The sequence below is a fragment of the Barbus barbus genome (genome assembly GCF_936440315.1).
Source record: "Barbus barbus genome assembly, chromosome: 15".
Taxonomy (NCBI): domain Eukaryota; kingdom Metazoa; phylum Chordata; class Actinopteri; order Cypriniformes; family Cyprinidae; genus Barbus; species Barbus barbus.
Genome location: NC_136743.1, coordinates 27,508,963 through 27,535,060, shown reverse-complemented (window position 1 = coordinate 27,535,060; position 26,098 = coordinate 27,508,963). Strand labels below are relative to the sequence as shown.

The window sequence follows — 26,098 nt, the reverse complement described above, 5'->3', positions numbered from 1 at the left end:
AAACGAGTAATATCCATAATCCTTACAATTTACAGACTCATTAACAGATAATGGATACTCTCACTTTTGTGTTAATGCACATAAATTTAATAAATGTCAGTGCTGTCAATATGTGTCACATAACCTTCCTAAATTTTTTCACGTGATGGCTGTATGTAGATACCCACTGGGGATGACTGGAGGCCAAATTCAGGATGAAGATATTTCTGCTTCCAGCCAGTGGTCAGAGTCCACCGCAGCTCGATATGGCAGGTTCATCTAACATACTGATCACACAATTGATCAGAAACACTAATAATATAACTTATTTTCTCCACCATATCCCTCTCTTTTTCAGATTGGATTTTGATGATGGAGATGGAGCGTGGTGTCCAGATGTCATGGCTGAACCAGTCAATCTAAAGGAATTTCTGCAGATTAACCTTTGCACCCTCCATTTTGTCACTCTTGTTGGCACGCAGGGACGGCACGCAGATGGAGTGGGCAATGAGTTTGCCCAGCAATACAAGGTTAAATACAGCCGGGACGGCACACGCTGGGTCTCTTGGCATGATCGGCAAGGTCGACAGGTGAAATGATCGCAATGTTATTCTTATCAGTTACACTGAAACTGGGAACTTTGTTGGGATTAGTTGATAAATTTCAATTCTGTCATCATTTTACCACCGTCATGATGTTTCAAAGCTGTGCTACTTTCTTCTCAAAAATGTTTCAGTTGATTTGAAAGTCAATGAGTCTCAATGTCATTTGGACTCCTACATTCTTCAAAATCTCATCTTTTGTGTTATGCAGAAGAAAGAAAGTCAAATTGGTTTGTATTGAGCCCCTGAAGGGACAAGGTGATGGAGGAAAAATGAGATCGGAGGAAAAAATATATTTCAATGCTTTTGCATTCCCCCAAGAATCTTTGCGGTATAAATAAACTTTTGTGGTATAAATAATATGAGGTTGGAAGAAAAGGTTTCTCACGAAAATGCAATCAATTTTGCAAGAGAACTCAAAAGTTTTGAGAATGACTGGAAAGTTTCTTGTGGCCATGCAATACTTTTTCACATATCTGTCTCCATTTAAGGGCCTCTGTTGGTTTTGAATGACATGAGGGTGAGTAAATGATGACAGAACTTTCATTTTTGGGGGAACTTTACCTTTAGGCCAATGATAAGGATTGGGAAATGTGAGTTCATTGTTTGTGTGTTCTCATCCTTATTCATCTATTTAGATCATTGAAGGGAACCGTAACGCCTATGATGTTGTGCTTAAGGACCTGGAGCCTCCCATTATTGCTCGTTTTGTGCGTTTCATACCTGTGACTGACCCCTCTATGATTGTGTGTATGAGGGTGGAGCTCTACGGCTGTGAATGGCTCGGTAAACTATGAAACATACTTCATTCAAGTACTTAAATGCAGACTGTAGCATTAATGATGTTTTATTAACAAAGTTCGGGAGGAGCACGTTCAGATAATTAACATGAGAGGAGAACAATCAGTAATCAACCCAGTTAACAAGATAAGAGGAGTGTATATATAAATAGCAGACTTACCTCTGTTCATTGGCAGTTTCCCAGCATTTGGTTTACACCTTTTGCCATTATATCACAGACTTAACTTTTCCCGTCCAAACAACGAGACCTATACTGGGGATTTTTTCGGATCTGCCGGCCCAATGATCGCTCCTTCTCCTCCAGACACGGCTGCCGAGCTCCAGGCTTCATTGCGGTCGCTGCTCACTGCTCAACCAGCCACACGCTTGCCATGAAGCCAAGGCTTAACCTCGCCTCCACCGGCGTCACTTCCAAACTTCTTCCCTGGCAAACGCTAATTAATTCCAATGCACCGTCCTTGCAGAGGGTAAACAAAGCGCATCTGTACGATCTATGTTATTCGTCTCCCTGCAATCAGCCAACCTCACCCCTAAATCCACTCCAGCAGGGCGGGCAATATTTCGAGCAAAGCTTGCAAGGCCCTGAACTCGCCTCACTCGACACCACCATCGTCCCGCACAAAACCGGCTCTCGCTGGGTCGCAGCGGCAGGCCTTCAACGAGCCTGGGCAATGCCCCAGATCTCACCACGGCAAAGCCTCACTCGCTTCCCTCTTTGGCTAAACCTTTCACCGCGGCTCTACCGGCCACAGTGTCGTATGCAGCCGGGCCTTCAGCACTTTAGCAGCAGACGCTAGTGCAAGGCTGCAGACGCTAGCGCGAGGCTGCCTCCGCTAGCGGCACAGGCCGTGTTGCAAATTAATTTTTAGATAAAGTCACAAAAAAGGCAGGTCGTTTGTTGCTAAAAGTTTTAAACGACGTTGTGACAAAAGGATGTTAACGTCATTCTGTAACCATGATGCAAAAAACTGCGTAAAATACACAACGAAATTACTCAGATCTCTGAATTAATTTTCACTAGCATTTTTATTAAAATGACATATTTCACTCAAACGGATGATTTTCGAGAAAAAAAATTCTACTATTTACCTACAAATTAACAATTATAGGCACAACTAACAAATAAGGTGTATCATAAAGAATATGATACCTCAGTCAGGAAAACATTGGCTTTTCCATCCGTCTACCGACGAGGCTTACACGAATGATGCAATAAGTATTGAACTCCCATCAGACGCCACCGGCACTTCAAAATTAGTTCATCCGTCCATCGGCTGGTAACGTCCGCCCATCAGACGCCGCGAGCTGCTCCCGTCAAAGCTACGTGGACCTTCCCGGTCAGTCGATTCAAGCCAATCCACTCCGCCATCAACCAGTAGGGCTCACCCGTCTGATGCTGTGAGCTGCTCCCGTCAGAGATGCGGTGTGAGCCCTCCTGATCAGGCTTCCCAAATCACGTTGCTCCTCGTCCATCGACTAGTGGGGCCCATCTTCCCAGTGCTGCTAGCTGCTCCCGTTGGAGGCAGTATGGACCCCCGGTCTGACAGCCCAAATACGCTGCTGCTCCTCTTATCGGTCGGTAGGGCTCACCGACCTGACGCCGGCGCTGTGAGCTGCTCCCGTCAGAGTTTGTATGCATGGGCCCTCCCGGGTCAAAAGACTACGTTTCTTCCTGAAACGCCAGCCCACCAAATTTTTGGCGCTCATTTTGGGGGGTTATTCATCGGGCGGCTGTCCTTTGCTATGTTGCTTTTTGGGGGTACTCTGGTTCGGGCCAAAATTCTGAGCTTTTTGCATTCACATAGTCATGTAGAACATACTTCAAGCCTTTATGGGATTGATTCAGCCTCTTTAGTCATTGAATCATTTGCTCAGACTTATGTCATTTCATTCACTTACGTTGACTTGTCAAGATGTTTAGTGAATAACAACTTAAATTTCAGTCTGTTCCCCACACAAAGCTATCGTATAACTCAGAAGACATGAGCTGTATAGACTAGTTTTATGATACTTGTGTAATCATAAAACTAGTGTAAAAAGATGAATATGAGGAAGATACCAAGTAGCTATAAAAAGCCAAAAAAAAAAGTATTAATTATGCTGCAAATAGTACTAAATATTAAATAACAATAAATAAACATAAAAAAACTGGCCTGGCTATGACTATGTAGGCTAGTTTCCCTGGTGGCTCAGTCGAGATGACGTTTGAGTTTGACCGCGTCAGAAATTTCACATCAATGAAGGTTTGTCTGAAATACATCTTCGTCGACATGTCCCATCTTATATTTCTGTGAAACAGGAAGCCATGGCTGGATAATTTCATGTTCATAATCACCCTGGAGGACTCAAAATTGTGAATATGAATATACTTCAGAGATATTTTACTCATAAGAATTTCTAGTACCAATAATTGCGTCCAACGCGTATGTTACGGTATTAGTGGTTGTAGTTAACTAAAATAAAGGGTCAGGAGAACGAAGCAGCATCAACACACTTTAAACCTTTAATAAACATTAATCCAAGACAAACTGAAGGCTTATAAAGGACAGGAAACAAAGGAGCAAACGAGATGATTAATAAACACGTGATACGAATGAACGATGATAGACTAATAATGAACTAATGAGAAGAACCGAAACAAAATATGGGCAAACAGAAACCAAACCGTGACAGTGTATTTGAGAAAAAAACATTTCATAATGATACCCCACCCATTTCAAATTCTTATTATCCAATGAAAGGTTCGATTTTTGTGATTTTTTTTTTAAATAAAAGATCAAAAGGACCATGCAAATTAATTTTCACAATCTTCTTTGATTATGCCGATATTTTTGGCCATGATTGTATATATGACATTGAATATATTGCATAGACAGTTTTTAAAAAGTGATCTTTGTAATAATGTCAAATGAAATGCTTTACTTTAAAGTGCATTTTAAATCATTGTTTTAATCATCTTTTGTACACTTATTTTAATGTGTTAAAACTACACATGTGAAGTGCTTGGTAATAGCATAATATCAGTTTAATAACCATATAATTTAACTTAGTGTTATTTATTATAACATTTGAAGTTACACAAATTTAACTTCATCATTACTGACAAACCGCCTGGGAGCTCCTCAGTGGTGAAACTCCTCCTCCTTCAATTAGTGGAGAACCAGGTGGAACAAATCTGAGGCAATCTGAGCGTGCCAGTACCTGGCTCTGTTGTTGTCTTTAGACCACAGTGAAAGGAGCATTTATAGCACCACTAGACCAAGGAAACTTCATCTTTGTCATCAAGGTGACTGTGCAAAACCAAGCCCTCCACAAAACAGTGAAGGACAGCCGGTAAGTGCCATATTGGCCATGTTTGGCTAGACTGAATTAAGCAGTGCAGTGCTAATGATACTCTGGAAAACACAGACTCTGAACTCTTTTTGACTTTGGGAGGACTTTTGCAGTGGTGTTTGTAACTTCAAATGTTGTTTGTAGGGTAAAAAGGGAAAGTAAGAAAAGCCAAATTTATTGTTTGACAAAGAATGTGTTTGAGATGGTTAAAAGTAATTTAAACTTTGTAGAAATCTCAATAAACCAAGTTCTTAACTCAGTTAAAATTGTAAGATCTACTAACTTGGCTAAAAAGTATGGAAACGCAGTTTGGCTAAAAATATAATGAGACCTATTAATTAACCGAAATATTAAACCAATGGAAGGTAAAACTACTGATTAGAATAAAAAATGGAAACCTTGTAATAGCAGTAATGTGTTTATCTGAGGTGAATGTGAATAATTTTGTTTATTTGATTTGGCTGTCAACTCAAATAATGATCTTGTATTTGTCATCTCTCTTTTGAGGTTTTTCACCTGTTTACTGCCCATCAAAGAATGGTAAATAAAAGACAAACAACTGGTCCCATGGCTGTTTATTGAGTGAAATCCAGTTAAGATCTTCACGTGGAGGGACTGTCCTTTTCAAGTGGGGAATTGCACAAGAAATAAATCACAACTTGACAGTGAAAAACCGTCACTAAAGACTGGAGAAGGACCAGAAAAGTGACCACACGTGTCCATAGAGACAAGTAAAGACTGTTCTTGCCCTGCTACTGTGATTGAAATGGCTGATTCATTACTGTTGGAGCAGCTAAAGACCGCAAGGACATCAGCGAAGCGTCAGTTTTCCCGTCTGGCCAATAATGTGCTACGAATGCATACAATGATGTCAGAAGAGGAGCTCAGAGACATTTTTAAGAAGCTCACTGCAGAAGCTGGCAAAGTTCTTGAAGCCAATGATGATGTAGAGGGGCAATGTATTGAAGAAAACTCTGATGCAGAGGAGTTGAGCGAGCAGCAAAAGTCTGACTTGGTCAAGACAGCCAATGAGTGTGAGAGAAAACTGCAAGAGCTAAAGGACCTCATACAAAAGACATTGTGGGCCAATTTCGGGGAATATGAACTGACACAAGCAATTACAACAGCAGAGTCGCAAGCAGAAAACGTGGGAGCTGTGGACCCAAGTAAAAACCCAGATGCATATCTCTTCATGATCGGACAACTAGAGAAACTTGTGAAGGCTGCGAAGGAGGTGCATAAACATTGGAAATGCTGGGCCCCCCCAGCAGAGCAACAACAGTTCCAGAGTCGTATCAAAGGCCTTGAAACCATCCTGCCAAAACTCACAATAAGACAAGCAGACTTTACAGGGGCACAAGTCAGAGAAGGAACCAGCAGATTGAGTACTACTTCAACCAGTTGTGTGGCCACACCAGCAATTAAATTAAGGCCAGCTGCCCTCCCAAAGTTTTCTGGCATCCGCCGAGAGTTTCATCGGTGGAAAAAAGATTGGGAAGCGCTTCAGATGCAGGGAGAACCTACTGGATCCAAAGAGGTTAAAAAGTTCCAACTTCTCGACAGTGTGGATGAGAAGACAATACGAGACCTCCGCCTTACAACTTACACAACTGCTGAGGAGGTTTTCCGGGTCTTGGAGAACCGCTTTGGAAATAAGACAACTATAGCCCTTGAGATAGTAGAAGAGCTCCAAGGACTCCAAGCAGTTAAAGGTAACCAGCCCAGGAGGATTGTTGAGCTCATCCAATCTGTAGGGAAAGCCCTGGTCGATCTGAACGAGCTTGGCAAGACTGGTGCTATAAAGAACCCTCTTGTAACAAAAACAATAGAGAGCAAACTTCCTGATGGCCTGAAGAAGGAATGGCTTCTTCATGTAGCTTGCAAAGGAGATGAAGCTGAAGAAGATAAGCGATTTGACTACCTCCTCAAGTTTCTTCAAGGTCAAGAAGCCATCTATGAGAAGCTGGACCAACTGAGAGAGGAGGAACCAAAACCAAAATCTGAACCTCGGCAAGCTCGAACCAGAACCTCTACCCAATTAAGCAACCAGGCTCAAGGATGTGTGGTCTGCGGGGATGGCAAGCATAAGAAAAGGCTATACTTCTGCCAAAAGTTTCGCACGCTTAAGCTAGCAGAGAAAAGAGATGCTGTCAGGAAGCTGGGAGCCTGCAAGAAATGCCTGGAGATTCACAATGGAGGTGACTACTGTAAATCAGAGTTTCTGTGCAGGAGGCCAGACTGCATAGAACAGCGTGCTGCAGAACACCACTATTACCTTTGCCCGAGAGCTGATACGTCCAAAGGGAATGTCGTCCAGAGGTATAACAACAACAGCAGAGTGGGAGGTGATGCAAGAGAGCGTTACACCCAAGCCCAAGAAGAGTTCATTAAAAGCCTCTCACCTGAACTTGCAGAGAAGTGTCGCAATGCCTTTTGCAACACTATAGCCAGAACCTCTCTTGTGTCCAACCAACCCAGTCTTCTAGCAGAGAATGGAATAGTGGAGTGGCCAGTCATCATGATGCTCTTAGAGGTCACGGCCAATGCAGGACAAAAAGTTGGGACATTGATCGACCTAGCATCGGATACAAACTACATAACTCATGATGCAGCTGATCATTTGAACCTTAGAAGTGAAGCCATAACCCTTGTTGTCCACGGTGTGGGAGGAATGAAAGTTCAAGTTACCACAAAACGGTACCTCCTAAAGATCCGGGTCCGCACAGAGCAAGGCAACTTCAGATCCCACCAACTCCTCTGCTATGGTTTGGACAGCATTGCAAGGATCCACAAACAGGTGACGGCCAAAAGACTCCAAAAGTTCTTTCCAGATGTCCCCCAAAATGAGCTTGTGAGACCAAGACAGATACAGCTTTTGATAAGCCATAAGGAAGGGCGACTGGTCCCACAAAAAATACGCACTGTTGGGGACCTTGTACTATGGGATGGGCCATTGGGAAAGACAATTGCAGGGACACACCCTGGTCTGTTTGAAGAGGCTACAGTTACAGCACACCAGTCCAGAGCGCACTTCGCCAGATCCATGAGAACAGCAGCACTGATGTATGAAGAACATATCTGCGCCAAACCTACCATCAAGTCTTCTTATTCTGCTCTTACCACTCTGGATTTTATTGAGTGGTGGAGATGGGATAGCATTGGTGCCCCCTGCACTCCAAAATGTGGAGGATGTCGCTGCGGCAGGTGTCAACCTGGTGGCAAAGAAATGACTCTGGCTGAAGAAAGGGAGCTGGAAGTTGTAAAGGGTGGCTTGACTTATGTTGGTGCTGATGACCACAGTGATAGTCCACACTGGCATGCAAGATATCCATGGCTCATGGACCCATCTACATTGCCAAATAATAGAAAAGCAGTGGAGGCAACCTTCCTCAGAACAGAGAGACAGCTCGCAAAAGAACCGCAGTGGGGAAAAGCCTATGGTGCTCAAGTCCATGAAATGGTTGACCGCCGGGCTGCAAAAAAGCTGACCAAAAAGGATCTGACCAACTGGAATGGACCTGTCTGGTATGTAAGTCATCTTATCGCACCCAACCCCCACTCTGTTACAACTCCGGTAAGACTTGTCTGGAACAGCAGTCAGAAGTACAGAGGCCAAAGTCTCAATGATCTTCTGATGAAAGGCCCTGACGTTCTCAACTCGATTCGAGCTGTCCTCCTCAAGTTCCGCCAAGGCTCCTTCGCCGCTCTAGGAGACATTAGAAAAATGTATAATTCTGTGTGGCTCGAGGAGAGGGAAGTCCATCTACACCGGTTCTTGTGGCGTGATTCAGAGGGCGATGAACTAGAACAATACGCCATAACCAGAGTGAATATCGGGGACAAGCCAGCAGGTTGCATAGCACAACTTGCCATGAGGGAAACGGCCAACCTGCCTCAATTCAGCCACCTCACAGATGAATGCCAAGTATTACATGAGCACAGCTACGTCGATGACATCTTGACATCCCACAACTGTCGTGAAAGACTCGAAGTCATCACAAAGAATGTGGAGCTGATTTTAAAAGCAGGAGGGTTTGCACTGAAGCCTTGGGTCTTTTCAGGCCAAGGTAGAGGAGAAAGAGAAAAGGCATCACGAAATATTGTTGTCCGGCCGAACCAGCTTAAGGAGGAAGACAACAAGGCGCTCGGTCTCGGCTACATTGTGGATGAAGACATGTTGCATGTCATGGTGAGGGTCAACTTCTCCAGGCGGAAGAAAAAGATGAGGCTTGGGCAAGACTTGCTGCTAGAAGAAGTACGAGCACAGACACCAGACCCGCTGACAAGACGTGAACTGCTGAGTCAAGTTGCTGGTTTATACGACCCAGTTGGCCTGACAACGCCATCAAAGCAAAAAGGGGCTATCTTGGTCCGAAAGGCATTCCAAGAGGCAAAACCAAAGTGCAGCATGGTCAAGGACACATGGGACCTTCCTCTGTCGGATGAGCTCCGCAAAGATGCAATTGGAATTTTTGAGGAGTACGTCCAGCTAAGCAAAGTAAGGTTCCCAAGAGCCCTTACTCCACCAAAGGCAACAACTGAACCAGTCGCTGTCACTTTTTCAGATGGAAGTGAAAGCTCCTATGGTGCTGTCCTCTACCTGCGGTGGAACTGCAACAAACAATTAACAATTCGACTAGTGGAGTCAAAAGCAAAGCTGACACCTCTAGACCAGAAGGGGGATGCAGTCAAAGCAGAACTTTGCGGTGCAGTTTTTGCAAGCCACCTGAAAAAGTACTTTGAACAGCATACCCAGATCCAGATAAAAAGGTGGTACCATTTGTTAGACAGTCAGACTGTTCTTGGAGCTATCCAGCGTGAAAGCTATGGATTTCAGACTTTCTTCGCTAATAGAATTGGAGAGATCCAAGAGAGTACACGACTACAGGACTGGTGGTGGATCCCTGGACCACTCAACATAGCCGACATTATCACTCGAGGAGCTGGGCCAAAGGAACTTGACGCCCATTCAGAGTGGCAGCAAGGGCCAGAGTTTCTACATCTTCCAGAAAGTGAGTGGCCAATTATGTCGTCAAAAGATGTGTCTGTGACAGCTCAAGAAAGCATTAACAATATGCAGAAGAAGTCATTCGTGGCAGCACTCACCAGAGCCCAAGCGAAAAGAATTCTTCCAAGTCTTGTGGGACGACTTCCTGCTGGTGCAGCTGTCCTAAACTTGGTGGATGAGAGGCGCTTTAGTAGCCTAAAGTGTCTAATCAAGACTGTAGCTTTCATCTGGAGAGCCGCCAAAAAGTTTACATCTGCAACAAAGTCCATCGAGACCCCAAAGTGGGAGGCGATTCCCACAAAAGGAGTTATTACTGCCACAGAACGTCAAGAGGCAATAAGAGACATCTATCTTGCTGCTCAAGAAGGGGTGACGTTCCCAGCTACCACTACGGACCGCTTGGTTGTGTACAGAGAGCCAGAATCTGGGTTACTAGTTTGCGGTGGGAGAATCCATGGCTTTAGGGAGGATGGCGCTGCAGTTCCCCTTCTGCCTTTCAACGCATGGGTCTCTACTTTATTGGCACGGGAGGCGCACGATGAGGGTCATGAAGGTGTGGCTGCAACCCTGCTGAAAATGAGGAGGAAAGCCTGGGTCATCCAAGGGAGGAAAATTGCCCAAAAAGTAGTGGAGAACTGCTTTTTCTGCAAAAAGTCAAGAGCAAGAAGGTGCAAACAGGTAATGGCTGACCTACCTCCTGAAAGAACCACACCTGCAGCTCCGTTCGAGTTCACTACAGTCGACCTCTTCGGACCGTACCTTGTCAAAGATGACATCAAGAAACGGGTCTCAATGAAAGTGTGGGGTATCGTCTTCAGCTGTATGGCCAGCAGGGCAATTCATGCAGACCTGGTCAACACAATGTCGACAGAGAGTTTCTTGATGGCTTACCAACGCTTTACTGCAATTAGGGGGCACCCAAGAAAGATCTGGTCCGACCCGGGGACAAACTTCATCGGCGCCAAACCTGTCCTAAGAGAGCTGTACCAGTTCCTGGATTCTCAAAATAGAACTTCAATAGAAGAGATGTCGGCTCAAAAAGGTACCAAATGGGAGTGGACAATTCACCCTGCTGACTCACCTCACCGCAATGGGGCTGCTGAAGCCGCTGTCCGCATTCTCAAGAAGGCACTGCAGAGCCTGGGCAACAACACTGGCCTCAGCTACAGCGAGTTTCAGACAACACTACAACTTGCTGCAAATCTTGCTAACGAATGCCCAATAGATGCCAGGGTGCAGAGCCATGATGAATGCGTGCAGTATGTGTCACCCAACACACTTCTCCTGGGCCGAGCCTCTCCAAGCAGTGAGATCAGAACATTTGACTTTGCGAACTACCCTTACAAGAGACTCAGAGAGATGCAGAACCAGGTTAACAAGTTCTGGAGGTCTTGGAGCCAGCTTGCCGGCCCAAACTTATTTCTGAGAAGTAAATGGCACACTTTGCATCGCAACGTTGCTGTCGGAGATATTGTCTGGTTGTGCGACCAAAATGCAGTGAGGGGCCAATTTAAGCTAGGACGGGTGGTGAGCGTCAATCCAGATGCTAAGGGCATTGTTCGAGACGTGAACGTCGAAGTGGTCCAAAGCTCCTGCCTTCCTGTTACAAAACCCGCACTAAACCGGCCATCGGCCAAAGTCCTGAAAGACGCTACCCAAACCACGGTCCTGCACAGAGATGTTCGACGCCTGGTTGTGTTGCTACCAGTTGAGGATCAAACTCGGAGCTGACCGGCAGTAAGAAGGTGCTGATTTGCGATCTTTCCATCGGTTCCCGTGGGAAGATCGAGTGGGAGGTGACAAACCGCCTGGGAGCTCCTCAGTGGTGAAACTCCTCCTCCTTCAATTAGTGGAGAACCAGGTGGAACAAATCTGAGGCAATCTGAGCGTGCCAGTACCTGGCTCTGTTGTTGTCTTTAGACCACAGTGAAAGGAGCATTTATAGCACCACTAGACCAAGGAAACTTCATCTTTGTCATCAAGGTGACTGTGCAAAACCAAGCCCTCCACAAAACAGTGAAGGACAGCCGGTAAGTGCCATATTGGCCATGTTTGGCTAGACTGAATTAAGCAGTGCAGTGCTAATGATACTCTGGAAAACACAGACTCTGAACTCTTTTTGACTTTGGGAGGACTTTTGCAGTGGTGTTTGTAACTTCAAATGTTGTTTGTAGGGTAAAAAGGGAAAGTAAGAAAAGCCAAATTTATTGTTTGACAAAGAATGTGTTTGAGATGGTTAAAAGTAATTTAAACTTTGTAGAAATCTCAATAAACCAAGTTCTTAACTCAGTTAAAATTGTAAGATCTACTAACTTGGCTAAAAAGTATGGAAACGCAGTTTGGCTAAAAATATAATGAGACCTATTAATTAACCGAAATATTAAACCAATGGAAGGTAAAACTACTGATTAGAATAAAAAATGGAAACCTTGTAATAGCAGTAATGTGTTTATCTGAGGTGAATGTGAATAATTTTGTTTATTTGATTTGGCTGTCAACTCAAATAATGATCTTGTATTTGTCATCTCTCTTTTGAGGTTTTTCACCTGTTTACTGCCCATCAAAGAATGGTAAATAAAAGACAAACAACTGGTCCCATGGCTGTTTATTGAGTGAAATCCAGTTAAGATCTTCACGTGGAGGGACTGTCCTTTTCAAGTGGGGAATTGCACAAGAAATAAATCACAACTTGACAATTACAAATTAGTATTTGCATATATACTTAAATACATGACAAGTTTTAGTTTTAGTGACATTAAAGTATGTTTTTGTTCAACATAAATACTTGTTAGTATATTAGACATTTTAATTTCAAAAGACAATATAAGTAATTATATAGGTTCATACTTTATTTCCATAATATTTTTAAAAGTGCATTCAACTGTAGGTTTTATTTTTTTCCCACGAGGAGTAACATGTTATTATTATAATTATTAATTAATTATTTTGTATTGAATGCATCACTTCTGTTTCAATAGGTCCACTGTAACATGTACGCATGGGGAGTAAAAATGTTCCGACAGGCCGTTTGTTACTTCCGTTCGGATTCAGACTGGGGGCCCAATCCTGTGGTCTTCAAGCTGAAAGCAGACAACATCAGTCCAAGTGCTCGGTTTGTCACAGTTCCCTTGGAAACCGCATGGCCAGCGCAATTAGGTGCCGTTTTGCATTCAATGACATCTGGATGATGTTCAGTGAAATTGCTTTCCAGTCAGGTAATAGTGGTTTAATTACGCTGTATGTTCTTTCTTTCATCTCCAGCGCTTCTTTTCTTATCTGTTCACTTTTTCATGATTCAGTTTAGCGTATTAATATCCTACTAAAAATACAGTACCTCTGCAGTTCCAATTGGTTGTTATAGGATTTTACAGTATAAATTTGCAGTCAACAATGCCACCTGTTGTTCATTACTTCATGCAGTGGCCTTATGAATTTCACAGTTATACACATTAAATATATTTTTTATAGACTAATAGATCGGCATGGCTTTTAGAGTTATATGAAAAATAATAATTTGAAGATTTTTTTTTTATTATGCTGCAACATAATAAAAAAAGGCGGTGTGAATATTTTTACTAAATATGAACAGGAGAAATCATAACTCTCATTATGTGAGTTCAGTCCCATCCACAGTTAAAAGTGCCAGTCGCTTTTTTGATAGAAACATCGCACTGCATTGAATTGGCATTAATTTAGCAGAAAACTCAGATTTTGATACTGTAAAATATAAAAATATTGTATTGTATTTTCAACTCACCCACCCACAAAATTGATAACAGCAACACAAGGATCCTAATAGGCTGTTTGGTGGCCATTATTGTCATTCTGTTGGCCATCATAATAATCATACTGTGGTGACAGGTCTGGCAGAATATGATTGAGAAGGTAAGATTATTACAGATAACATCATCGTGGTTATTAACTGAAGTTTAAAGCCTGCTCTACTTTTCCTAAGCATGAAATGGCTATTGGGAACCTTGTGCAATAGAAAGTTGTATAACGTGACAGTAATATTAACCCCGTCAGCCAATGTTATTTTAGTATAGTAGTTTTATATTGTTACGTAACTACTCCCATGAAGGCAAAACAGGACAAAGCAGGCAGGCAGGTATATCAAACAAAGAACTTTACTTGTAGAAAACGTCATTCGTAACATACAACAATAGCGGACATGGGAACAAGGGAGAACTCAGGTTATAAAAGTTCAACGTAATCACAGGGGAACAGAAACAGGTGCAGGACTAATTAACTAATAATCATTGGCAAAACTAGGAGGGCTGATAGAAACAAAACTAAACCAAAACAGAAGAGACTCGTGACAGTTCGCCCCCTCCCGGAACGGAGCGTCCCTGCGCCGAAAAACATAGTCCAACAGAGGAGGGAGGGTGGGGGTTCTGGAGGCGGGCATGGACTAGGAGGGAGACGTAACACTGACCAGGGGTAAGAACAAACACAGTCCAAAGGATGAAGCCAGGGGGGAGTGGAGGGTGGGCTGAGCCAGGGAGGAGCCCGGAGCAGGAGAAGCCAGACGCAGTCCAGAGGCCAGCCAGGATGGCGGTCGACGGCGGGAGGAGCCATGGTGGGGATGGAGCCACCGACACCAGGGGGCCGACTGCCGGAGAAGACGCCGGTGGAGAAGGAGCCCAGGATGGAGCTGAGCAGCTGCAGAGCCAGGGTGGCACCGATGGACCGGAGGGCCACGGCGGAGCCGGCGGCTCAGGTGAGTGAGGCGGAGGCGGGGATCCCGAATGATGCGGTGGAGCCGGAGTGACTGAGGACAAAGGTGGAGCCGGAGGGAGGGAGGAACCTCGCGGCGTATGCTGGATGATGAGCTGACCGCGCGTCTGTCTGTTCAGAGAGAGGCCGTCACCCACCATCACTCCTCTCTGTCCAGCGATGTTGAATCGAGTTCCACATATGAATGAATTTTGCCCATGGGATCTGACTATCAGGAACATCACAACTTTTAAGCAAACTACCAGAAGTCCAGGCTACGGAAAACCTTGGTATAGGGCTGCTCAATATTTACCTATCCTCATGTCATTCCAAACCCAGTAGTTTATAGCCTCATCTGTCTCGAGGAAATAACACCAAAATAGGGTTATAAAATAGCTCTGTTTGATTAACAGCCTGAAATTTAGGGTGTTATTGTCACGACTGGAAGGAGGAAGCAGAGATGCAGGTGAAACATGAAGTTTATTACTCAGATGACATGAATACAGTACAGTCTCTCGGATGGGATGGTGACGCAGGGACAAGATGGACAGCGTGCTGATGATGAGTGGTGACGGTGAATCCAGTGACGGTGAATATCCAGATGACGAAAACCACGAAGACTCCAGACAGACGAGGACCAGGAACAATGAAGCAGACGACACACGAAGCACGATACGGAGGACATCAAACAACGATCTGACAAAGACAGGAGAGTGCGGTGAGACTTTATAGGTGAGTGGATTGGCAGCAGCTGGTGCGGGGTAATGAGATCAGCTGGCGCGCTGATGAGCACTGAGCGGCGACGCCCACTCACACATACACACACACACAGAGAACAACAATGCACGAGACATGAAGAAACCAGTGAATTCATGAACCGTGACAGTACCCTCCCTCCTAGGAACGCCTCCTGGCGTTCCCAGACTCCCTTACCTGTCGATTGTAATCATCAATAAGGGAGTGATCCAGAATGTCTCTAGCAGGTACCCAACTTCTCTCCTCCGGACCGTAACCTTCCCAGTCCACCAAGTACTGGAATCCGCGTCCCCTCCGCCTAGAGTCCAGAATACGATTGACCGAATAAGCGGGTTCCCCTTCTACGAGTCGCGGCGGTGGGGGAACCGGGGCTGGCGGATTTATGCGTGCATAAAACACGGGTTTAATTTTGGACACATGGAAAACGGGATGAATCCTCCTGTACACTGGAGGGAGTTTGAGGCGGACTGTCACCGGACTAATGATCTTGGTGACAGCGAACGGGCCAATGAATTTAGGAGCAAGTTTATTAGACACGGAGCGGAGAGGAATGTTCTTAGTAGAAAGCCACACTTTGGAACCGACGACGTATACGGGAGGTCTAGACCGGTGGCGATCGGCCTTGGCCTTGGTGCGCGCTCCCACCTGGAGTAGAGTCTCGCGGGCTCTAGTCCAAGTGCGATGACACCTCTGGACAAAGGCGTGGGCGGAGGGAACCGCGACTTCGGATTCCAGACTAGGAAAAATTGGTGGCTGGTAACCTATACTGCATTCAAACGGAGACAGGCCCGTAGATGACACTGGTAACGAATTGTGGGCGTACTCCACCATTGACAGTTGTTGGCTCCATGAGGAAGGATTCTTAGAGACCAGACATCGCAACGTTCTCTCCAAATCCTGGTTGGCTCTCTCAGTTTGACCATTGCTCTGGGGATGAAACCCTGAGGACAGACTAACAGTAGCACCCAGCAACTTACAAAACTCTCGCCAAAATTTGGACACAAATTGGGGACCTCTGTCGGAAACCACGTCCGTCGGGAGGCCATGTAACCGAAAGACGTGGTCAACGATTGTTACCGCTGTCTCCTTGGCTGAGGGTAATTTGGGCAAGGGAATAAAGTGGGCCGCCTTCGAGAATCGGTCCACCACGGTTAAAACTACCGTGTTACCCTGAGAGGGTGGGAGGGCGGTGACAAAATCTAGAGCGATATGGGACCAGGGTCTCGAAGGGACCGGCAGCGGTTGAAGGAGCCCATCTGGGGGTCTATTGGAAGTCTTACCAGTGGCACAAACTGAGCAAGCCAAAACAAAACTGTGAACATCACGAGCCATAAGTGGCCACCAAAATCGTTGCTTGACTAAAGATGTAGTGCGACTGACTCCTGGATGACAAGCCACATTGGAACAATGACCCCACTGAATAACGTTGGACCGTAATCCCTCCGGCACAAATAACCGGTTCGGTGGGCAGCCGACCGGAGGCGTTACCCCTTGTAAGGCTGTTTTGACCTTCGATTCGACCTCCCATGTGAGTGTGGAGACAATTAGTGTCTCTGGAAAAATGCACTCGGGAGTAGACGGGCGATCGGAACGGTCAAAAATACGTGATAAGGAATCGGGTTTGATGTTCTTGGAACCCGGGCGGTACGAGAGAGTGAAATCAAAACGTCCGAAAAAAAGTGCCCACCGAGCCTGCCTGGAGTTCAATCTTTTGGCAGTTCTAATGTATTCCAAGTTCTTATGATCGGTCCATACGATAAAAGGTACCCCCGACCCTTCTAACCAGTGACGCCATTCCTCCAATGCTAACTTGACTGCCAACAACTCTCGGTTACCAATGTCATAATTACTCTCGGCAGGGGACAAACGATGGGACAAAAAGGCGCATGGATGCATTCTGTCGTCCGCCGGAGAGCGCTGGGATAGCACTGCACCTACCCCCACCTCTGACGCATCGACCTCCACCACGAACTGACGTGATGGATCAGGGGTGACTAAGATGGGGGCTGAAACAAAGCGGCCCTTCAGTTTGGCAAACGCAGCCTCAGCTGCGTCTGACCACCTGAACGTAGTCCTGGGGGAGGTCAAGGCGGTCAGAGGCGCGGCTAGTTGGCTGAAATTGCGAATAAAACGCCGGTAGAAGTTGGCGAAGCCCAGAAACCTCTGTAGGGCCTTACGGGAATCTGGACTTGGCCACTCCACCACAGCCTTAACCTTGTCAGGATCCATGCGCACTCCCTCGGACGACACAATGTACCCTAGAAAAGGAACAGACTGTGCATGAAAAGCGCATTTCTCCGCCTTGACAAAAAGCCCATTCTCTAGCAGCCTCTGAAGCACTCGCCGGACGTGCTGCACATGTTCCTGGAGAGATGAAGAAAAAATCAGTATGTCATCCAGGTAAACATATATGAACTGATCTACCATATCTCGCAGCACGTCATTGACGAGTGCCTGGAAGACCGCTGGGGAGTTGGACAGCCCGAAGGGCATGACCAAGTATTCAAAGTGCCCCCTAGGGGTGTTAAAAGCAGTCTTCCACTCATCCCCCTTCCTAATGCGGACCAAATGATAAGCATTACGTAAATCCAATTTTGTGAAAATAGACGCTCCCTGCAATCTCTCGAAGGCTGAAGACATTAACGGCAAAGGATAAGTATTCTTTACCGTGATGTTGTTCAGTCTCCGGTAATCAATACAAGGTCGCAGGGACCCGTCCTTCTTCCCCACAAAAAAGAACCCCGCCCCCGCTGGAGAAGAGGAGGGACGGATGAACCCTGCTGCTAGAGAATCAGAAATATATTTCTCCATAGCCTCTCTCTCTGGAACAGAAAGTGAATATAACTTGCCCTTAGGCGGAGACGTACCTGGCAGTAACTCTATAGCACAGTCATAGGGACGATGTGGAGGGAGAGAAGCAGCCCGAGACTTACTGAACACCTCCTTCAGGTCGTGATACTCCGTGGGCACGTTTGACCAATCCACTGCCTCCTCCTGAAACGTAGAAACATAAACAGACGGACAAGCAGACATAAGACAAGACTCATAGCATTTACTGCTCCACTCCGATACTGTTCTCTGCTGCCAATCGATTCTGGGGTTGTGCTTGATGAGCCAGGGGTGACCTAAAACAATGGGTGCGAGGGGGGAGTCCAGAATGTAAAAGGAGATGGTTTCAGAGTGGTTGCCAGATACAATGAGTGTGACGGGTCCGGTGGTGAAGGAAATAATGGGAAGGGCTTGGCCATTGAGGGCGTGAACTGCGATGGTCTGTGTGAGGGGTAGAAGGGGAACTTGAGTCCTATGTGCAAAAGCAGAGTCCATGAAATTACCCTCAGCCCCAGAATCCAGCAGTGCGTGACAGTCCTGAGTGTGGGCTGACCATCGTAGTCTTACCGGGAGGAGTGTAGATGTCGATGAGGTCTTCTCAGCGGAGATCCCACCCGACAGTAGCCTCAGACCTACTGTGGGGCTTGCCCCCTTAGCTGGACAGTTGTGGGCGAAATGTCCTGCCGTGCCACAGTACAGGCACAAGCCCTGGGATCTCCGCCTCTCCTTCTCCTCCCGGGAAAGCCGAGCTCGCCCGACCTGCATGGGCTTGTGATCGTAGACGGGACTGACCGCGTCCCTGCCGCTGGCTCGTGGTGTAGACGTCTCCCCGGGAAGCCGAGCGGGTAACCTCCGCCGCTCGACTCGAGAGAGCCGGGAGTCTACACGCAACGCCAGATCGACAAGCCCATTGAGTGTGGGGGGTAGGTCCAGGGCATAGATCTCCTTCTGGACGCGATCAGCCAGCCCATGCAGGAACATATCCCACTGCGCCTCCTCGTTCCACTGACACTCTGCCGCCAAGGTCCTGAACTCAATGGAGTAGTCAGAGACGGATCTCTCCCCCTGTTTGAGATCCGCCAGACTCCACGCGGCCTCTCTCCCAGCGACCGCGCGGTCAAACACTCTCTTCATCTCGGCGGAGAGTGTCTGAAACGAGGCGCAGCATGGATCCTGGTTCTCCCACACCGCTGTTCCCCATAATGCTGCTCTCCCAGTCAGCAGCGTGAGCACGAACGCCACCTTGGTCTGCTCGCTGGCAAAGGTCTTGGGCTGCAGGGAGAAATGCATAGCACAGCGAGTCAGAAAGGCACGGCAAAAGTTCGGCTCACCGCTGTATAGTTCCGGAGTTGGTAGGCGGGGCTCTGACTGGGAGACGCTCTCCGGTGGTACGAAGGGAGCTGGCGGTGTGGGTGGCGCAGCGGGATTTTGCAGATGTTGCACTTGCTGGGTGAGCTCAGACACCTGCGCCACAAGAGCACGAATCGCCTGTCCCGACTCCTTCATGCTCCTTTCCTGGGCATCCATCCGAGAGACGCTGGATCTTAGAAAATCCTCTCGTGAAGACGTGGTTCCACCTGCTGCTTCCATGTAGGTCAGATCGTTCTGTCACGACTGGAAGGAGGAAGCAGAGATGCAGGTGAAACATGAAGTTTATTACTCAGATGACATGAATACAGTACAGTCTCTCGGATGGGATGGTGACGCAGGGACAAGATGGACAGCGTGCTGATGATGAGTGGTGACGGTGAATCCAGTGACGGTGAATATCCAGATGACGAAAACCACGAAGACTCCAGACAGACGAGGACCAGGAACAATGAAGCAGACGACACACGAAGCACGATACGGAGGACATCAAACAACGATCTGACAAAGACAGGAGAGTGCGGTGAGACTTTATAGGTGAGTGGATTGGCAGCAGCTGGTGCGGGGTAATGAGATCAGCTGGCGCGCTGATGAGCACTGAGCGGCGACGCCCACTCACACATACACACACACACAGAGAACAACAATGCACGAGACATGAAGAAACCAGTGAATTCATGAACCGTGACAGTTATTCACTGACAATCTTTCCATATAACTTTCATTTCAAGCACGACTCCTTTCAACATATCTTGAGACATTGGATATCAGCTTGACCAACAGGAGACTTTTTTTCTCAATCCTGCCATCTTATTGGTTTTAAAAACTCTGGCAAAGAAGGACGTTATCAGCAGTGTTGGGGAAAGTTACTTTTAAAAGTAATGCATTACAATATTGCGTTACTCCCTAAAAAAGTAACGAATTACCTCACTTAGCTACTTTTTATGGAAAGTAATTTTTGTGAGTGGGATGAATTAATACACATTCACGTTTAGTCTATACAGTAACAGCTTGTTCACACAGCGCACTGTCAGTCAATAAATGGGGAAAATGTAACTCAGATATTTTCTTGTAAATTAAAAAGTAATGCGTTACTTTACTAGTTACTTGAAAAAGTAATATTATTACGTAACTCACGTTACTTGCAATGGCTGGTCTGTGGTAATACACTCAGGCAGGACATCCACACGCTCACCTATCATTCATCGATATGGCTTTTCATCTGAAAGATGTATGTATTAGCAACTTTACATGGCCGCTCAATATGATGTTAACCTAGAGAAATGTGCGCTATTGAAGTGTTTGTGTGGAGAGTGGAAGCTGCAAGATAGGCGCCGGTGCGCTCAATTGCTCATAAAATCTCCGTAATTTTTGGTCATACAGATAAAAGTAGCCTAATGCATCTTTCGAATCTGTAAAGACTCTAAGTTTATTTGTGCGCACAACGAAATGTTGCGCTTTAAAGCAAACAGGATGCGCTTAGGTCTTCAGCGAGAAACTTCGAAACTCCGTCTTTGAAAAATATATCTATAGAGAGTGAAATATTTACTTTCAAATGAAAAAAAATAATAATAATTCAAATAGAAAATGTGTGTATTAGCATGGATGATTTACATGAAATTTAACGTGTGCAATGCACACTGGCTTTTCAGTTCACCGTGATCTCGCTACACGCAACTGTTTAGTGGGCACAAATAACACCAAGATCGCCGCCTTCGGCATGAGCCGGAACCTGTACCATGGAGATTACTACCACATACAGGGACGAGCAGTGCTCCCCATCAGCTGGATGTCTTGGGAAAGCATCCTACGGGGATGTCTTTCCGGAGTTAAATTTGTGGGGCAACAAACTCACACCCTACTCTGTCAGTTTGACCATCTGTGATTTACAGGGAAAGTTCACCATGGCCAGTGACATGTGGGCCTTCAGAGTGACCCTGTGGGAGATTCTGACCCTGTGTAAAGAGCAGCCGTATGCCCAGTTCACAGATGAACAGGTGATCGAAAACACGGGGGAATTTTTTAGAGACCAAAACAAACAGGTGAGACATGAGCATGCAACCATTATAACCTTCATCTCTGACAAACACAAGTCTGCCAGGATCTGTGTAAATCACTTTACTTTTCAAACTGAACAAGATCTAGGAAATCACCAGAGACCTCCATAATAAAATAAAAAAAATCTCTGTAACACTATTTAATTTACTTATTTAATAACAGTATTCCTCCTTTAATGCTTAAATATGTAATTTTACACTTTATTAGATTTTAATGTTAATTTAGGTACTAAATTTTTTTTATTTGTGCATTGTAAATGACTAGTTTAAGAACATGTTGATTTAAACAATGTTTTAGTGGTTTACACACATGGTCAGAATGGTTGGTACTCTTGGTAAATATGACGAAAGAATAGACTACAGATGAAAATTAGCCTGAATGGCTAAATCTGGCACCTTAACATGATGGTCTGAAGTAGTCATGTTAATTGTGCATAGTCCCTTTTTATTTTGCATTATTTTTTTGTTTAATATTTAATTTATTTTGTATTTTATTATTTATTAACATGTTAATTTAAATGCAATTTTAGTATTTAATATAAATATCAAATTATTTTTAATATATATATGTATTACATTTAAATTTCACTCCTGTTTTAAAAAGAGTATTTCTGCAGTATTTCAGTGTATTTTTTCAGTCCTTGGACTGACATATATTTATGCTTTTTTTCCCCCTTTGTGCCTAAAAATAGCTGGCACTGCAAGATGAGTCAGGAAAAATCCATGTAATAGCTTGTAAAAAACTAAAGGTGTCGGTGCTGAGCTGTATTTTGAACCCTTCAGGTCTATCTGCCGAAGCCGCACTGCTGTCCTGATTCAGCGTACAGCCTCATGCTCAGCTGCTGGAAGAGAAATGCCAAAGAAAGACCCACGTTCCTGGAGATCCACAGCACCCTGATGGAATACCATGACTAATTCCATGCTGATGTACAGAGCAGCTTTTCCAGACACATTCAACAATTCCCAGACATGGAAGGGAAGCCCAGCTAAATATAATAGCAATATCCTTCTTTTTCAGTGTAGGTTAAAAATAAGAAAATCATAAATATTGACCTATATAAATATGGAATATTATGTTCTAAATATTAAATGGATGTTATTTTGTTTGTTCTTATTTCTATTATATATACTCCCTTTTCCTTTTTATCTGTACAGTATGTACTTTCTGTTCATTTTGTTGTTGTCATTGTTTATTAAATATACATATTTGCTGATTTATTGGAGCAAAATGAGTCTTAATTTGGGGGGAAAAAAGAATAATCTTATTGCCTTTTGTAATATTTGTGCTGTCTTATGTTGATAAATCTTGAAGGGAATCTGGGAAATATCAAAGTAAGATGGAAAATACATGTGGTGTCATTTGATCCTTTTACCAATATTTAACTCATATGTACGCAACATTATAAATGAATGATTGCATAAATATCATTAAATGCATTTATACACTTACTTACATAAGTTTTAACAGACTGAGTAATAGGTGGGTGAAAAACACAGCAATACAAGACACAAGCACTTCTGTGTAGAGTGAGCTTTGGACTCTATTGAGAAACATGTCACTCAGCCTAGATATGCTGTGACTCTCAATGATAAACAAGCTGGTTCAAGTGACCTTTGAGGGTTACCTTTAGGCCTGTTGGGTTAAGAATAACCTGCCCTTGAGTTCACATGTCTATAATTCACAGTAATTATTTTGAGGCATGAGCTGGAAAACATCCTCTGCGGTGACGCGCCGTCACCGTGACGTCACTCTCCGACAATGATGGCGGCCGCTGGAGCCTCAGCCGCAGATATCAGGCGGAGAAAGAGTCTGTCAAGAGCTCCTTCAGCCCGCTAAACCACCGCTGACAGCGTCCCACAGCACCTGAAGGGATAACGAGGAACACCGGGGACGGCTGTTTGAAAATATCGCAATATTTGCCCTGAATATGTGTGTGTCGCGGAGCAGCGAAAAACAGCCGTTAATCTGAGGGTGATTTTCAGCTCGCGATGATTCACTGGTAATTTTCCAGCAGCGCGAGACTCTCCTCAGACAAAAACACCCCGAAATATTCATAAAAATGAAATTTACCGAGCACCTGTCTGCCCACATCACCCCGGAGTGGAGGAAACAATACATTCAATATGAGGTAAGAGCCGAAGAAAAGCAACTTTGAGCTATTTTACCTCAGACAGCATCCCTTCAGCTCACGGAACCCGTCTAAAATCAGTCATCTGTCGTTATAATGTAGTCTTTGAACGAAAGACTGTATTTATGCGATTTAATGTCTGTCATATCTGTTCAGGGTTAGTCTGTAACTGAAAGCTAACAGTTGATAGCTTTAAAGCTAGTGTGAGTCTATATGAACATCAGGGAGGCAGGTGAATCGGCCCAGATGTTTCGCGCTGCTCATGATCAGCTTATATAATAATAATAATAAACCAATAAGAAGATTAAATTAAATTTTCAAATTCAACATGTTTCTCAAAGGACAGTACCTGTTTTCCTCTCAATTCTAGGATGCAGTTGAAAGAACAGAAATCTCTAAAGTCAGTTTGGATATTAAATTCTGATTCAGATCTCGAATACAAATAGTGTATCCTTAATTGTAGGATTTAGGAGTAGGAAAACTTAATATTTGAGAATTTACAGGGTGAACAAGTTCATCAGGATTATGACAATGATCAGAATCAAGCACACTCATTTTTTCATCTCTACTAATTGCTCACATAGAACATTTAGGAGTGGCAGTGTTATATATATATATATATATATATATATATATATATATATATATATATACATATACAGGTGCTGGTCATAAAATTAGAATATCATGAAAAAGTTCAATATTGAAGACTCCTGGTGCCACACTCTAATCAGCGAATTAACTCAAAACACCTGCAAAAGCCTTTAAATGGTCTCTCAGTCTAGTTCTGTAGGCTACACAATCATGGGGAAGACTGCTGACTTGACAGTTGTCCAAAACACGACCATTGACACCTTGCACAAGGAGGGCAAGACACAAAAGGTCATTGCTAAAGAGGCTGCTGTTCACAGAGCTCTGTGTCCAAGCACATTAATAGAGAGGCGAAGGGAAGGACAAGATGTGGTAGAAAAAAGCGTACAAGCAATGGGGATAACCGCACCCTGGAGAGGATTGTGAAACAAAACCCATTAAAAAATGTGGGGTAGATTCACAAAGAGTGGACTGCAGCTGGAGTCAGTGTTTCAAGAACCACCACGCACAGATGTATGCAAGACATGGGTTTCAGCTGTCGCATTCCTTGTGTCAAGCCACTCTTGAACAAGAGACAGCGTCAGAAGCGTCTTGACTGGACTGCTGCTGAGTGGTCCAAAGTTATGTTCTCTGATGAAAGTAAATTTTGCATTTCCTTTGGAAATCAAGGTCCCAGAGTCTGGAGGAAGAGAGGAGAGGCACATAATCCACGTTGCTTGTGGTCCAGTGTAAAGTTTCCACAGTCATTGATATTTTGGGGTGCCATGTCATCTGCTGGTGTTGGTCCATTGTGTTTTCTGAGGTCCAAGGTCAACACAGCCGTCTACCAGGAAGTTTTAGAGCACTCCATGCTTCCTGCTGCTGACCAACTTTATGGAGATGCAGATTTAATTTTCCAACATGACTTGGCACCTGCGCACACTGCCAAAGCTACCAGTACCTGGTTTAAGGACCATGGTATCCCTGTTCTTGATTGGCCAGCAAACTCGCCTGACCTTAACCCCATAGAAAACCTATGGGGTATTGTGAAGAGGAAGATGCCAGACGCCAGACTCAACAATTCAGAAGAGCTGAAGGCCACTATCAGAGCAACATGGGCTCTCATAACACCTGAGCAGTGCCACAGACTGATCGACTCCATGCCACGCCGCATTGCTGCAGTAATCCAGGCCAAAGGAGCCCCAACTAAATATTGAGTGCTGTACATGCTCATACTTTTCATGTTCATACTTTTCAGTTGGCTAACATTTCTAAAAATATTTTTTTTTTGCATTGGTCTTAATTGATATTCTAATTTTCTGAGATACTGAATTTGGGACTTTCATTAGTTGTCAGTTATAATCATCAAAATTAAAGGAAATAAACATTTGAAATATATCAGTCTGTGTGTAATGAATGAATCTAATATATAAGTTTCACTTTTTGAATGGTATTACTGAAATCAACTTTTTCATGATATTCTAATTTTATGACCAGCGCCTGTATATATTATTTTATTTTATTTTTATTTTTTTCTCCATGTTGCCATGCAGTCGTTATCGGCATTGTTTTTCAGGTCTGTCATTACCTGTAGGGGTCATTCCTTTAAAACAAACATAAACGATGGTAATACAGAGCTTCAAAATGCAGGGCTTGGCAGACTACATAATTGCATTATTTCACATGAGCGCATACGAGGCAGTTTTCTTTGTCTTCAACACTGGACTGGGTTAGAGTTGACAGGGCTTTAGTGTACTGCAGCTCCTTCAGGGTTTAATGGCCTACACATAATGAGATTATTGCCTTCCCCTTGGACATTTGCTAATTAATTAGTCATCTCTTTTTGAGAGTAGTACACAGCAGATTGTGTTTGTAAGGGATTGCTGAATCAAATATAAATGTGGCCTAATGGATAGAGAGTTGGACTTGTCGTGGGTTCGAGTCTCAGGT

The 26,098-nt window shown here is 44.5% G+C and overlaps 1 protein-coding gene and 1 pseudogene across 2 annotated transcripts in view; both read left to right on the top strand.

Annotated features, from left to right (window-relative positions):
* Window positions 1-154: 154 nt before the first annotated feature.
* LOC306881600 (discoidin domain-containing receptor 2-like) lies at window positions 155-22,364 on the top strand (annotated as a pseudogene). The gene is made up of 10 exons: window positions 155-252; window positions 338-569; window positions 1,220-1,367; window positions 3,530-3,625; window positions 12,702-12,938; window positions 13,469-13,608; window positions 14,529-14,679; window positions 21,045-21,229; window positions 21,285-21,434; window positions 22,233-22,364. The product of its transcript is annotated as a discoidin domain-containing receptor 2-like (transcript).
* Window positions 22,365-23,191: 827 nt separating this feature from the next.
* Window positions 23,192-26,098, top strand: part of LOC306881894 (xenotropic and polytropic retrovirus receptor 1 homolog) — a 34,743-nt gene continuing 31,836 nt past the window's right edge. Inside the window, exon 1 of the mRNA XM_079436244.1 lies at window positions 23,192-23,578. Within this exon, the coding sequence (XP_079292370.1) occupies window positions 23,510-23,578 (69 nt within the window). The 5' untranslated portion in view covers window positions 23,192-23,509. The remainder of the gene's footprint in view (window positions 23,579-26,098) is intronic.